This window comes from Micropterus dolomieu, linkage group LG01, assembly GCF_021292245.1.
Source record: "Micropterus dolomieu isolate WLL.071019.BEF.003 ecotype Adirondacks linkage group LG01, ASM2129224v1, whole genome shotgun sequence".
Lineage (NCBI taxonomy): Eukaryota > Metazoa > Chordata > Actinopteri > Centrarchiformes > Centrarchidae > Micropterus > Micropterus dolomieu.
The window spans coordinates 37,944,252-37,956,692 of NC_060150.1; the positions used below are offsets into that span (position 1 = coordinate 37,944,252).

A 12,441-nucleotide genomic window follows, 5' to 3' on the forward strand; every position below is an offset into this window, starting at 1 on the left:
ACTGGGTTCCATCAGATGATGATGGCATTCCCCGGGCCAAATTCAAGTCATTAGTGGGCCCCAAGCTGCGCCACTTGCACTTACATAAGGGTTGTGTATGTGTGCTTGTGTTTGTGCAGCCAGTAACAGTTACTGAGCACCCACTGGTGTTCTTCTTATCTCTCCGTAATACACAGCTAATCAGTCACAGCCCCATGCTTTAACATGAGACTTGTGTCCCCAATTCTTTCACTGTTTCAAGGCAGTATGATGGAAAATATTTTCATTGGCTATGAGTTAATATTGTATGTTAGGTCATGTGTTTACATGTCCAGTAATGAAAATGGTGGACATATGTCATGATCAACAAAAGGACATTTCTGGTTCATTACAACCTGTGTCTTTTCATAGTTTTAGCCATAATGTCTACACATACCAACATGCAATGAAGTCAGAGGAACAAGACACACGAGTAGTTTGACAGGTTGTAAACAAGCTGACTGTTTAGTCAGATTTATTTTTTTAGGTAAAACTGAAAGTGATCATAGCTGAAATATCAGTAATAACCCCTTGAATACAGCAAGTTGAACCAGGAAGTTGCTTTATAAAATGTGACTGAATTGTACAAGAGAGTTTGGGTACCATTTTATTGTTCACCCTTGCATTCTCTTCCAAAAAAGTTTGCTTACCTAGATGTGGTTGTTTTTGCCTCATTGGAAAAACTACAAATATGTAAAGACCCAAATTGTATGAGACCAGAATTTCCAGTTATTTTATTATAGATTACATTCTTCCTTTTCTGAATTTGTAATTCTGAAATTTAATTGCCTATTCCTTCAGAAAGAATTCAGAAAGCGTTACCACTGAAGTCCTTGTGTAAGCTTGAGGTAACATGCATGGACTTAACTGTGGACAATGTTTTCATCTTGATGTGTTTCAAGACTTTGCTAAGTCAGAAATCTTCTTGATGGACTCCAAAATTGCTGAATACTTTATGAACTCATGCTATGAAAAATATGCTGCTGAGCGGAGAAGCCTTACGCAACAAGAAACAGCTTCATCAAAATCTTCAAATGCTGAGGCTCGGCTTTTAACCTCAAATCTTTCAAAAAGAATCGCTTCGGGAGAGAGAAAATATCCCTCGCATGTTCTCAACTCCCAGCATTTCTTGAGAACATGCCATTTATTTTTGACTTCAGTACATGAACAGGCATCATGTATTTCCAATTAAGGCTCAGTCAATGTGTGTGTGTGATTATAGAGATACAGAGGCAGCTATGAAAAACGTGTGAGTTGTAAACACAGAACAGGTAATTAAGCTGTGGCCACAGAGTCAGGGACTTGCACAAAAGCCAGACTGCTGCGGGGCAGACACTGGAGTTCTGTTTGTCTTTTTCTCTTTCATTCCCGTCATCTGTCTGTTTCACTGAAACTGCACAGTATGTGAACACCTGAACATTATGTTCAGAAGCATGTACTGCATACACGCTCAAACATAATATACAGACAGGCATACAGTTACACCACACATGATCACTTTCTACATGAATAAATGAAACAATTAGGGTGATGACAGAAAATGTATTACAATTTTTGCAAAACAATTAATTTTTCAAACAAAAATGCAAACAAAAAAACATTCATTGGCTCAAGCTTCTTAAATGTGAGGATTTGCTGTTTTATATAATTGTCAATGTAATATTTTTGGATTTTGGTCTATTGGTTGGCAGGGGGAAGTAATATGAAGACATCACCTGGGAAATAGTGATATTAATATATAATAATTGATAATAAAAAGAATCATTTGCCTAACACACACTTACTTGAGCGTGGTCATCTCTGTGAGGGACGGCTGTGTGGCCTTCAGGTAGCTGGCACGTCGTGCCTGGACCTTCGGTGAGGGTTTGGGGCTGTAGTCCGAGTCGCCGCTGTCTTCCTCTGCCATGGCCTTGATGTAGCTGCCACTGCGCATCCGCCGGCATGGGATCTCATCATCCTTTCCCAATGGAGAGAAACCGCTCCAGTCGTCCTGAGGCACCTATAGAGATGTGGTGAGATGAGGTGAAGACAGAGCGAACACCAAGTCACCCTCAAGACACGAGAGCTCATTCAGATGCACTTACGTGGGAAAAAAAGCAAGGCTGCAACATTTTTACCCTGACCTGATATAAATACCACTTCATGCCTTAAAAGATTAAATAGTAACATTATCAATGCAAGATCTGCCTTGATCATACCATAAGTTTGTGAGTGCCGGAGGCCTTCTTTTGTCTGTCCTGTGCTGCATGCGGCATATCAAATGCAAGGAATTAATTGTTTTGACAAAATGTTGCAGTACCGTGGCCTCTGTGTGCTCTCCTGACTTTTCATACACACTAATGAAGGTAAAAATAAAGGGAGGTAAAGCTATCTTCCCAACCCTAATCTAAAAGAGAGAGAGAGAGTCAAAGACGGCAGACATGGAGAGAGAGGGAAAACAAAGGGGGTTTTGTTCAGCAGAACCACTGCAGTCCCAATGTGAGTCGCTGTTAGTGCACCAGCTCTGAAGTGAAAGAAATGAGATACAGAGCGAGAAAAAAGTACATGACAATCATTCAACAGACTGGTGCCTAGCTAGGAAACCAAGCTGACTTTGATGTCAGGGGCAACTACAGACTGTGTTAACATTTTGGGAAAGACCGGGTCTGTGATGATGTCAAACGAAATGAAGTCATGCTTTTTAATCCTATCATCCACACAGCATAATGCAGCGTATTACATGTGTTCCAACCTGTGAATGTTGAGAAGGGTAGGCAGCCATTTACATGTGTGCATGTGTGCACATGTATGTCCATCCATCCATCCATCGTCAACCGCTTATCCTGCGTACAGGGTCGCGGGGTGCACATGTATGTGTGAACATCAAATTACAAGATCCCTTCCCAGAAGGTGAAGCAAATAGCATGTCAGCGCCTTGTTTTAAGTAAAAACGTCTGCAGACCAACTCGTCAGGCTGCTCTCCTTGAAAGCCTGTTTTTTCCCTCCCGTCTCTATCTCTAGAAAAAAGCGATGGCTCTTTTAGGGTGGGAGAAATGTTGCCGTACTGCAGCTACAACATCCTTCCTTGATCTGCTTGCAGTGTTTTCCAGGCTGTTAAAATGCATGGCCACACAGAACTTTCTCTGTCCTTTGTGCTCCCTCTCGCTTTCTGCCTTTTCGTTTCTCCATTCACACCCTCCTCTGTTGCCCTTATTTACTCTCTTTTGGTCCTTTTCCTACCTCAGACACACAAACATACACACACACACACACACACACACACACACACACACACACACACACACAAACACGTACACCCTACCTTCTATTCTCTCTGCCTTGTCTCTCCTCCTCCTTTCTCTTCTCTGGCTTATATTTGCAGATCACCCTGATTTGAGGAAATGTATGCAATCTGAAACACTTCAGTCTTTTCTAAAATAGAAAAGAGAAGCATGGTGGGTGTGATAAAATGTCTGCATGTGTGTTTGTGACCATTTAGCTTAGGGACCAGACTCTTTTTTCCCCCTTTCCTTTCTTTGTCTGCACACCTCTGGCACTCTCTGATCTCACAGTAGCAACCTACACTCGCTCTGTGAATAAAACCCATTACTCACACCAACACTGCTTGGACCACCACCAGTACAGTCACAGCAGCTACATTAATGTAGTTCCATGTGACAATTTTTCCATGTATGCCGGTTCAAGGTGATGGTACATTTAAAATTAGCTTACTGAATTATTTCTCGAGTAGAGTAAATGTGAAGGTACACTATCTGGCGTTATGTGACATTTGACATACTGTAAAGTACAGGAGTAACGGTATAAACATCTACATGCTCACATTAGAATACAGAGGAGCAGATGCCATGAGATGATTTTGAATGAATGAATGAATGAATGAATGAATGAATGGATGGATGGGGTCTGGGCCACTGCTTCCCTAGTCATCCTTTCTACGAGCACACACACAAACAAACACAGATACATGTAGAAATACAGAAGCCCGGAGTTGGCACTGGAGGATGAATGGAGCATAACATGCGAGAGGTGTTCTAACAAACCTACCTGTAGGAAGTGGCAGGTGCGCCCCTGCTCAGCTTTCACTAGAGCTTTATCTAGGTTGACTGAGGCCTTCTGGTAGACCTCTCTTGCTCTGCTCACCGTCAGAGTGGAAGACCAAGAGCTTTTCTTCATCTGCATTTGGCCATCCAGGGCGCCCACCAGTGGTATACCCCCGCTGCTGCCCCCAGAGCATGTTGAGCACTTCACATCGTTGTTGCTGCGTGATGTCTTGAGAGAGTGTGCGCTGATCGTGTTGTAGGACTCCATGAAGTACTGCGACTGCGATTTTTCCGGATGGCGCCCCATGGTCATGACCCCAGAAGGCATGCCTCCACTGCTGCCCCCGTGGTGATGGTGGTAGAGGCACATCTCCCTGTCGAGCATGTCATCCGAGCTCCAGTAGCCTGAGATGGCAGTGCGCATCTTAGGCTCTGACTTGGAGCGGTCTTTGCTCTTACTGCGCTTACTGTGCTTCAGGGTGCCAGAAGAGGAAGGCGGGTCATCAGGACTGGATTTGCTGCCATTCATCCTCCCGCTCCCTCCTCCACCAGACCCTGAAGGCCCCTCCAGGGAGTGGGACTTGGTGAAAAGCTTCTGAACAGAGTGAACAAGGTGGCGGATTCGGCCAGGGCTGTCACTACGTTGATGTTCTACTGCAGTGCGCTTGTACTGCAGTGTGTGGTAGCCTTCACGCTGCACCGGTGCCTGCCGCTCAAACTGCTCTAGCAGGTTAGAAGGGATTCGATTGTTGTTTCCACCACCTCCTCCACTTCCCTTAATGGTCCCTGTTGGCCCTGTATAAGGCACCACAGCGCCACACTCCTCCTTCAGCTCATGGTGAGAGCTGTAATGTCTGCGAGGGAAGGTGCAGCTGGCCAGATCAGGGTAGGCACTGCACTCGGACTGGAAGGAGTTGCGCTGGGTATAGCAGGGGTGGTCAGCAGGATGAGCCTCCCCAGGGTTGAGGAAGTAGGACCGGCGATCCAAGTGCCCCAGGGTCATGGAGTCGTAAGTGGGGTCGCAGGTCACCGTGTGGTGGTGACTACGGCTGCTGGACAGACCTTTCATTGTCATCGTGGCCACGTCGATGTGCACATCCAACTGCCTCCGTGGGAAGTTTGCACAGGCCCCAAAACTAGCTCTACAAAGAAACACACAGCCATGAGGAAGAACAGACAAACACACAAGAAGAGAGAGACAGAAAAGAGAATTACAAATATTACTACTATTATTACTAATTACAAATAACATTTGCATACTCAAAGCACAGTGTAATGTTTGCACTTGCTTTCATTTGAAGCATATGCTTTTTGGCACTCCTTCACAGAGGAGAAAATGTGATGATGTTGACAGGACTTGGACCTATTGTTTTATTTTTGTCCCTCAAAACTTCAGAAAGACCAAATATAGCAGCCACTTGGCATGTGGTCCCTGACATCCAAATATGTCCTAAAGCTTCCTCTTTCACTTTTCTGTTCACTGTGGTAGATTTCAGGGAAAAAACTGACAGGGGATTGAGGAAAGCGAGAGGAACAAAGGAAGAAAAGGTATCAAGAAGAGTTCATATCTATTTCCAGCTCAAGTGTGTACTATATTTGTTCAAGGGTACTGGTTGAAATTAAGCATCACTGTAACTCACCAAAAAATGTAATGAGAAATTGCTGATGGGAATGCAAAGACAGAGGCATCCTCTGCAGAGATTCTTTATCATCATATGCTTTTAACAGATGATGTAACAGATTGCGTAGCACTCAAAATGTACATTTATTTTTGCTTTACAGTACACCTGCTCTGTGTGCACACGCGCACAACAAACACAAACAACTTATAGCCTGATCGTACACGTTCCCTCTGTACCTCTAGTTCTCCTCTGTGGGCAAACTAATTGGCCAGTAAAACCCAGCTGACAGCTTCTAGGCCGGTCAAGGCAAGCAGCAATAAACAACCTTTCCCTTACATGGTGACATGAAAACAATGGCATCCATCAGCTCCCTTAAAATGCCTTCCTTACCCATCTGGGGCTGTGGCTGGCTAGCCACTGAACCCACACTGTTTCCAATGGACTAGAGGTAAACGAGACAATAATAAGAGCCCACGCACCCTGGTGTAACACTGTGACAGCAGTGTGGACGAGCCTACGCAGGGAATTCATTACTGCGATTTATGCACTTCCAAAGGCCACTGTGGTTAATATTTTTTTAAATGGGGTGGAAGCATAACATAAGAGAAAATGAGAAAGACAGAGCAGTGGAATGAAATATCATGTCGGTTATCTACATAACTAGAGGACATTGTGTAGGGCAAATGCAGGATGTATTTATGTGCATAAATATAGAAAGAGTGATATTTATTATTGTCTTTGACGTGGCTGTAAACTGGGTGCTGGATTAATTGAAAAATTGAGGAAATTATTCATGCAATTTCCTTGACTGTACTAAACCAGGGGCTCAAATCACTCTAGGAGAGAATTAAGGCCATATATTATTCTTGTATTGTTTGACTGAAAATTAAGAGTGGTCAGTCCCCACAGCCATCTGCAACATACTCACAAGAGTGAACTCACACAAAGGGCACACTACATACCACACAGACTCGCACAGTGTCCGCTTCTTGCAGGGCACTTAAAAAGTGGGCTGTGTCCAACTAAAGGTATTCATTGCAGTTGACAGAGATCCCTTCTGTTGGCCGCTGAAGCACAGAATGTGACCTAAATAAAAGGCCCTCACGGTGATCCACAGCAGCGTGTTTGTGGCACAGCTGTCTGCAGCACTGCACTAAAGCTGAAAAGCTGAAGTTGGGTCATGTTGGCTTTCTGCCTGCTAGCCACACACACACACACACACACACACGCACACACACACGCGCGCACACACACACACACACCCACACACCCACACCATAGTGTTTCTGACAGGCTGCATAGCGATGCTGAATTTTGATGCTGCTAACTTGTAAAGTGCAGTCTATCAACAAGAAGAAGAGGATCCGCTGGTTCTGCTGTGTCTGTCAGGTACAGCCTATAGTGACATGAGGAAAGCTCATAGACAGCTGTTATGTATTGTGCTGTATGTACATTGTAACTGACTGACCCAGTTGTGTCTCTACCCGTCTGGTCAAGCCAACCTCAATACAGCACACCAACAACTGGACAGGCCATTTTACAACGCGGAAATAGCAATAATATATGTTAGTCAAGATAATGAAGTAATCATTTTGGGTTGTAAGTGGTCTGCCAATTAGACCCCCACCCACATAGTTACTGTTGTTACACCAGTCAAGCATCAACCATTCTTTCACAGGACATAATGCCTTTACAGTGATAACAGTGGCAGATTTGACACTCAAAATAAACATGTTCTGCTCCTCAATCAAATATGATTTTAAATTGGCCTAGTAAAAAAAATAGAAAATCAATATGTGGCATTCAGCCTTGATAATTATAGGCTAATTATGGGAAAACACTGCTTTCACTACTGCCCCCTTCCCCCCCCCAAACAAAGCAGTCTCTCCCAACTTTTTAACTACTATGATATTCATTGCAGCAGCAAGGACTGTGTTTTTTTTTACAAAACATAAAGCCAAGGCCTAACGTTTCTTAACACCACAGGCTGAAATAAAAAAATATAGCAAGTATATCCCGACTTTTGAATAGCTGTTTTTCTGCACATGTAGCCTATTTGTAAGAGCATTATTCAGTAGTTACAAAACGTTACGTTAACACCACTCTCTCCCAACGAGTCAAGGCATCAGTGGCAGTAGCTGCTGGAGTTTCTTTCTTTAAGTTTAAAGTTGCTGTGAGCAGATGCTTCAATAAATCAGATGTAGAATTGTTTGCGGTTGAAAGCTTTTTGCTGGTCGTGCAGAGTTTACACTAGATGATAATGTTCTTTGCATCATGTGACACAATAATGGCAGTAGCTACTTACAGCTGGAAAGAACGCCTCACTCCCTCGTTCTCCTTTCTTCCTTTAGTTTTTGGATATCAGCAGACGTAGACAACAAAGTCTGGTGCTGCTGACCTGCCGCACGGTTGCGCTTTCACGTCAAGGATGGCGCGTTCAGTAATGAGTAACGCAGCGTTACTTGCATTAGTTACTGTAATAATATTACTGTTTTAGAAAAGTAATTAGTTACACTATTAGTTACCGGGAAAAATAATATTGTTACAGTAACGCATTAGTGTCCAACACTGACCAACACCAAAATTACTTGTTTAGGTTTAGGAAAAGTTAAGTACTTTTGTAATGTAACTTAACTTACTGCATAAGTTAAAAAAGTTGATGCTTGATTACTATAGGTTGTAAGCTAGTTAGCCGGACATGCTAAAGATTGCAGCTTAGGTTTGAGAAGCCTTTTGGAAAGTTAAATGACACGTGATATTTGCTAAGCTATTATTTACAATGGATTTAGCAAGTGGTCAATTGTTAACGTGGAGATTTGTCTTAAGCCACACCACCAGTACAACAATTCCATGAACTATGCCGTTTAAAAAACATGTTTCCACAGCACAAAACAAACAAGCAAACATCAAGAAGACCCAAACAACTTTTACTTTGTGTGAACAGGCTCTGAAAACCACAGAGACTTCATTACATTTAAAGTGATTGTGCTGAACAGCAAGGTGTGCAAACAAAATGCAGGAGTAGATAAAACAAGGCAGGCTATGAATGTTAATGCCCATTAGCAGTGCACGTCTGTACTGCATCAGCACAGCAGGCTAAATTCTATTTAGATGCCATGCTTCTTTGGGCTCAGATGAGATAAATGGAAAATAGATTTTTTCTCTCCATCATCACAGCAGCCAATCTTGGATGAAGCCAAACAGTTGTCAAGTCTACTCTTAATTCTCTTTACTTCCCCCTAAGCTTTGAGACACACCAACACAAATAAACAAAGGTGGTATGAAAATGCAAAGTAACATCGACTTATTGCATACCAACTTTGTAGGAATTGGTGAAATCAATATGCCTTAGTCTGAGAAGACTGCTGCAGCTTCTCTTGCTGGCAAAATAAAAGGCTACTGTACAGATTGCAGTTAGTTTCTTCCTCAATCGACATCAAATGCTAGTTGCAAGATGGCCCTCAGGGCTTACAGAGCTTCTTTGAGGCCTACAGAAGCCAAGGCTACAAAAGTTGTCTTCTTCACTCTCAAACCTCGCAATGATTTCTCCAAGGTTGAAAACATTACCAATCTCATCTCCACAGGGAATAAAATCACCTCAGTGGATATGGCTCATCATGTGTGTGTGTTTGTATGTTTGTGTGGAAGAACACGAAGTACAGCAATTTACCTCCATTGTTTCAGGTCAAGTGAAGTTTTCCCTTTGATACCAGGCTAGGTATATTACTGCACAGACTGGATGTAAGATTGAAGATATTGGATATTGTACACACACAAATGTATATATTTGGTTATGGGCTTGTGTGTGTGAGATAGAAAAAGGACAGCAGTAAGCCTATACCCCTGTGATTTTTTACTACACTGTACACACAAAAACACTGTATTCCTGTATGTTCAATTATCATTTAGCATTGAATGTTTTAATGTGAACACACAAAAATACAGAGTTACTAGTGCATTGCTTGCATACTTGATTGATGTGACCTACTTTCCACTTTTAAAATATTGTTCCCATATGTGTCATGAAATACGCATAGACAAAATATCATTTTAGGTGCTTTTTCCCTCTTTCTGGGTAAATATTTGTGCACACATAAACTGCAGTGTCCTTGCCATGCAGACAACTTTGGTTTTATTTTCTCAGGTTTTAATCTATCTGCCTCTGAGACATCTTCTGCCACTTAAGTACAATACTGTAGTGGTGAAGATAATTGTGTTTGTGGTGCTCGGTTTAAAGATGACATTAACAGTAAAAAGCTGGACAATGATGTGTCTTTCTAGATACAATGTCTCGGTAACTCATCCATAATAGTCCACAGACCTTGCAGATATGTTTTTTTGAAGAAAAAAAAGTTTTCGTTGAGAGACAGGAAAGGCAGGGAAGAGAGAGGGTGTGACATGCAGCAAAGGGCCTGAGCCGGACTCGATCCCAGGCTGCTGCGGTTAAGGACTCAGCCTTGATACGTGGTGCGTGCTCTACCAGGAGAGTTACTGAGGCAGCCCAGAGGTGAGTTTTAAGAAAGGAGCAAGTGAAACAAAACTAAATTCCATTTTTGTCCACTTTAATGGGGTCAAGGCAGAAGTCTCAGCAATAAAACTAAAACTATCTTAAGTTTTATCTATCTGTTTTTTGTAATTTGGGTGAAGTGACCCTTTACAGATATAGAGCAAAAAGATAACCGAGCAGCATGTTCTAGAATAAACAAGATTAACATTGTGCTTTTCTGAGCGGAAGAAGTCAGTAAAGCGTAAAATAAAAATTTTCCCTGTAAAACACTGAGTGACAAAAAAGCAGTAAATGCCGTCTTGCTACACACACACACACACACACACACACACAGACACACAGGATGTTCTCATTGTGAATGTGTGAACAGCACCTTTAAAAAAACCCCCCAAGAATGATGTCGTAGAACATTTTCAAGACAGCCAGGGGCCAAAAAGCCGTTGAGGGAACTGGTAATATTTTTGTATATCCAGATTATGTAGAAGTGGCTTTTAGGGGTGTCAGGAGAGGCTGAGAAGCACTAACTCTAATGTCTTACTGTTAAAATGAGTCTTAAATGATAGATGACGGTCTTCCTTGAGTTATCCAGACTGGCTGCAGCAATGCAAGAAAAACTAATTATTTCTTGTGGTTTGTATGATGTGCTTCATAAAATATATGAATGTCTACAAAAGCAATATTGGACATGATAACAGTCCTGCCTGTGTTGGAGAGTGAATATGCCCCTCCTGATGCAGGGTCTTTCAAAGGTGTTTTTAAATTCTACACCAAGGAAGATAAGAAGCCAGGCAGTATATCTTTACTGTATCAATAAATGAAAACTCACGCAACGTGTTTCCACTTCAATTTGCATGCAGGCTTTATTTAAAACACTAAGGAATGAAATAACTGCTTGCCATCTTATCAAAACAAGCTACATAAACTTGACAAGCAAATACATATTTACAGCACATCTTTAAAGCATTTGTTTATTAACCAAACACATCATTAGAACTTGTTGTTCGATGCAGTTTCACCCGACACTTAATAGGCACGTTTCTGCTCGTTGTATTGGCTGCATTATGAAAACACATGCCTTCATGAATGGATTGATGTTCCCGTTTTCCACAAGACAGCTCATTTGTCACAACCAAACTAATTAGGCTGACTGTCAGGGCCCTCTCTGACAAATGGAGTGACTGTGTTGAGCTATAGCTCAGGATCCACCAAACACATTCTGGAGACAAATTCTTCTAGTGATGAGATCTATTTGATCAAGGTAAACAAATTAACAAAGGCAATAAGTCTAAAAAAAAGCACAGGCAAAGCTGTCTCTGATGCTTATGCTACTTGTTTGCAGAACTTCAACAACACAGAAAAGTTGCTATGGAAGCAACCAAGCATGGGATTTGAAGGTCATTTAAAAGTTTTAAAGGAGGTTGTGAAAATGTATTACTGTGTACAACTCAGCAAAAGCATTGCAATTATTTTATGTGTCACCCCTGATATGCTTATTTATCTTACATTTTACATTTTACATTTCAGTGTGCATATTTTCAACCAATAACGCATGCCTTTCGTCTGAGAGACTTGGTTTCAACTCCCCACTGTGACACATCCACCAATGTGTCTCTGAGCAAGACACTTAACTCCTAGTTGCTCCAGAGGAGTGCGACCTCTGACATAAATAGCAATTGTAAGTCGCTTTGGATAAAAGTGTCAGCTAAATAAATAAATGTAATTGTAAATGCAATAACTCGATCCCAAAGTGACATCTCATCTGATGGATTCATGTAGAAATACATTAGTTGCAATAATATAAGATTGCTGTGCTGAAAAGCATTTTCCCCTTTTTTTCCTAAAAATTAACATACTCTTTCAGGAATCCCTTGATCTTTAAAAGGGAAGAGACTGAACTGAGTGGATCTGAAACTGGGCTTCAACTCATAACAAAAGGCCATGACTCCACTGAGATTGCTATTGTGTGGCTTAATGTTGAATCCATCGTGCGTCCAGCATACAGTGGAACTCAAGAAAAAACAGACAGCTCCTCTACGTTAGCTTTAAAGGATGCCATTTAAAGTTAATATGCTACACTTCTTTATATAAAAGGCAGTCATGTGATCTCTCAGAACTTGGTTAAATTCTGATCTTAACCGTGCAGAGGTGTCATACCAAAACCCTGCCAAACTAAAATAATGTTTCACTTTAGTTTGATGTTTTATTTTAACCATATACTTTTCTTACTCTATACTGCACTATGTGTTCCACTTCT

At 41.8% G+C, this 12,441-nt stretch overlaps 1 protein-coding gene across 3 annotated transcripts in view; it reads right to left on the reverse strand.

The window, feature by feature from the left end:
- Positions 1–12,441, reverse strand: part of dlgap1b (discs, large (Drosophila) homolog-associated protein 1b) — an 88,951-nt gene that overhangs the window by 36,288 nt on the left and 40,222 nt on the right. For all 3 annotated transcript variants that reach the window (XM_046057498.1, XM_046064996.1, XM_046072724.1), the window contains exons 3-4: positions 4,063–5,200; positions 1,803–2,017 (exon numbers count right to left, since the gene is read on the reverse strand). In XM_046057498.1, the coding sequence (XP_045913454.1) occupies positions 1,803–2,017; positions 4,063–5,133 (1,286 nt within the window). In that variant the 5' untranslated portion in view covers positions 5,134–5,200. The remainder of the gene's footprint in view (positions 1–1,802; positions 2,018–4,062; positions 5,201–12,441) is intronic.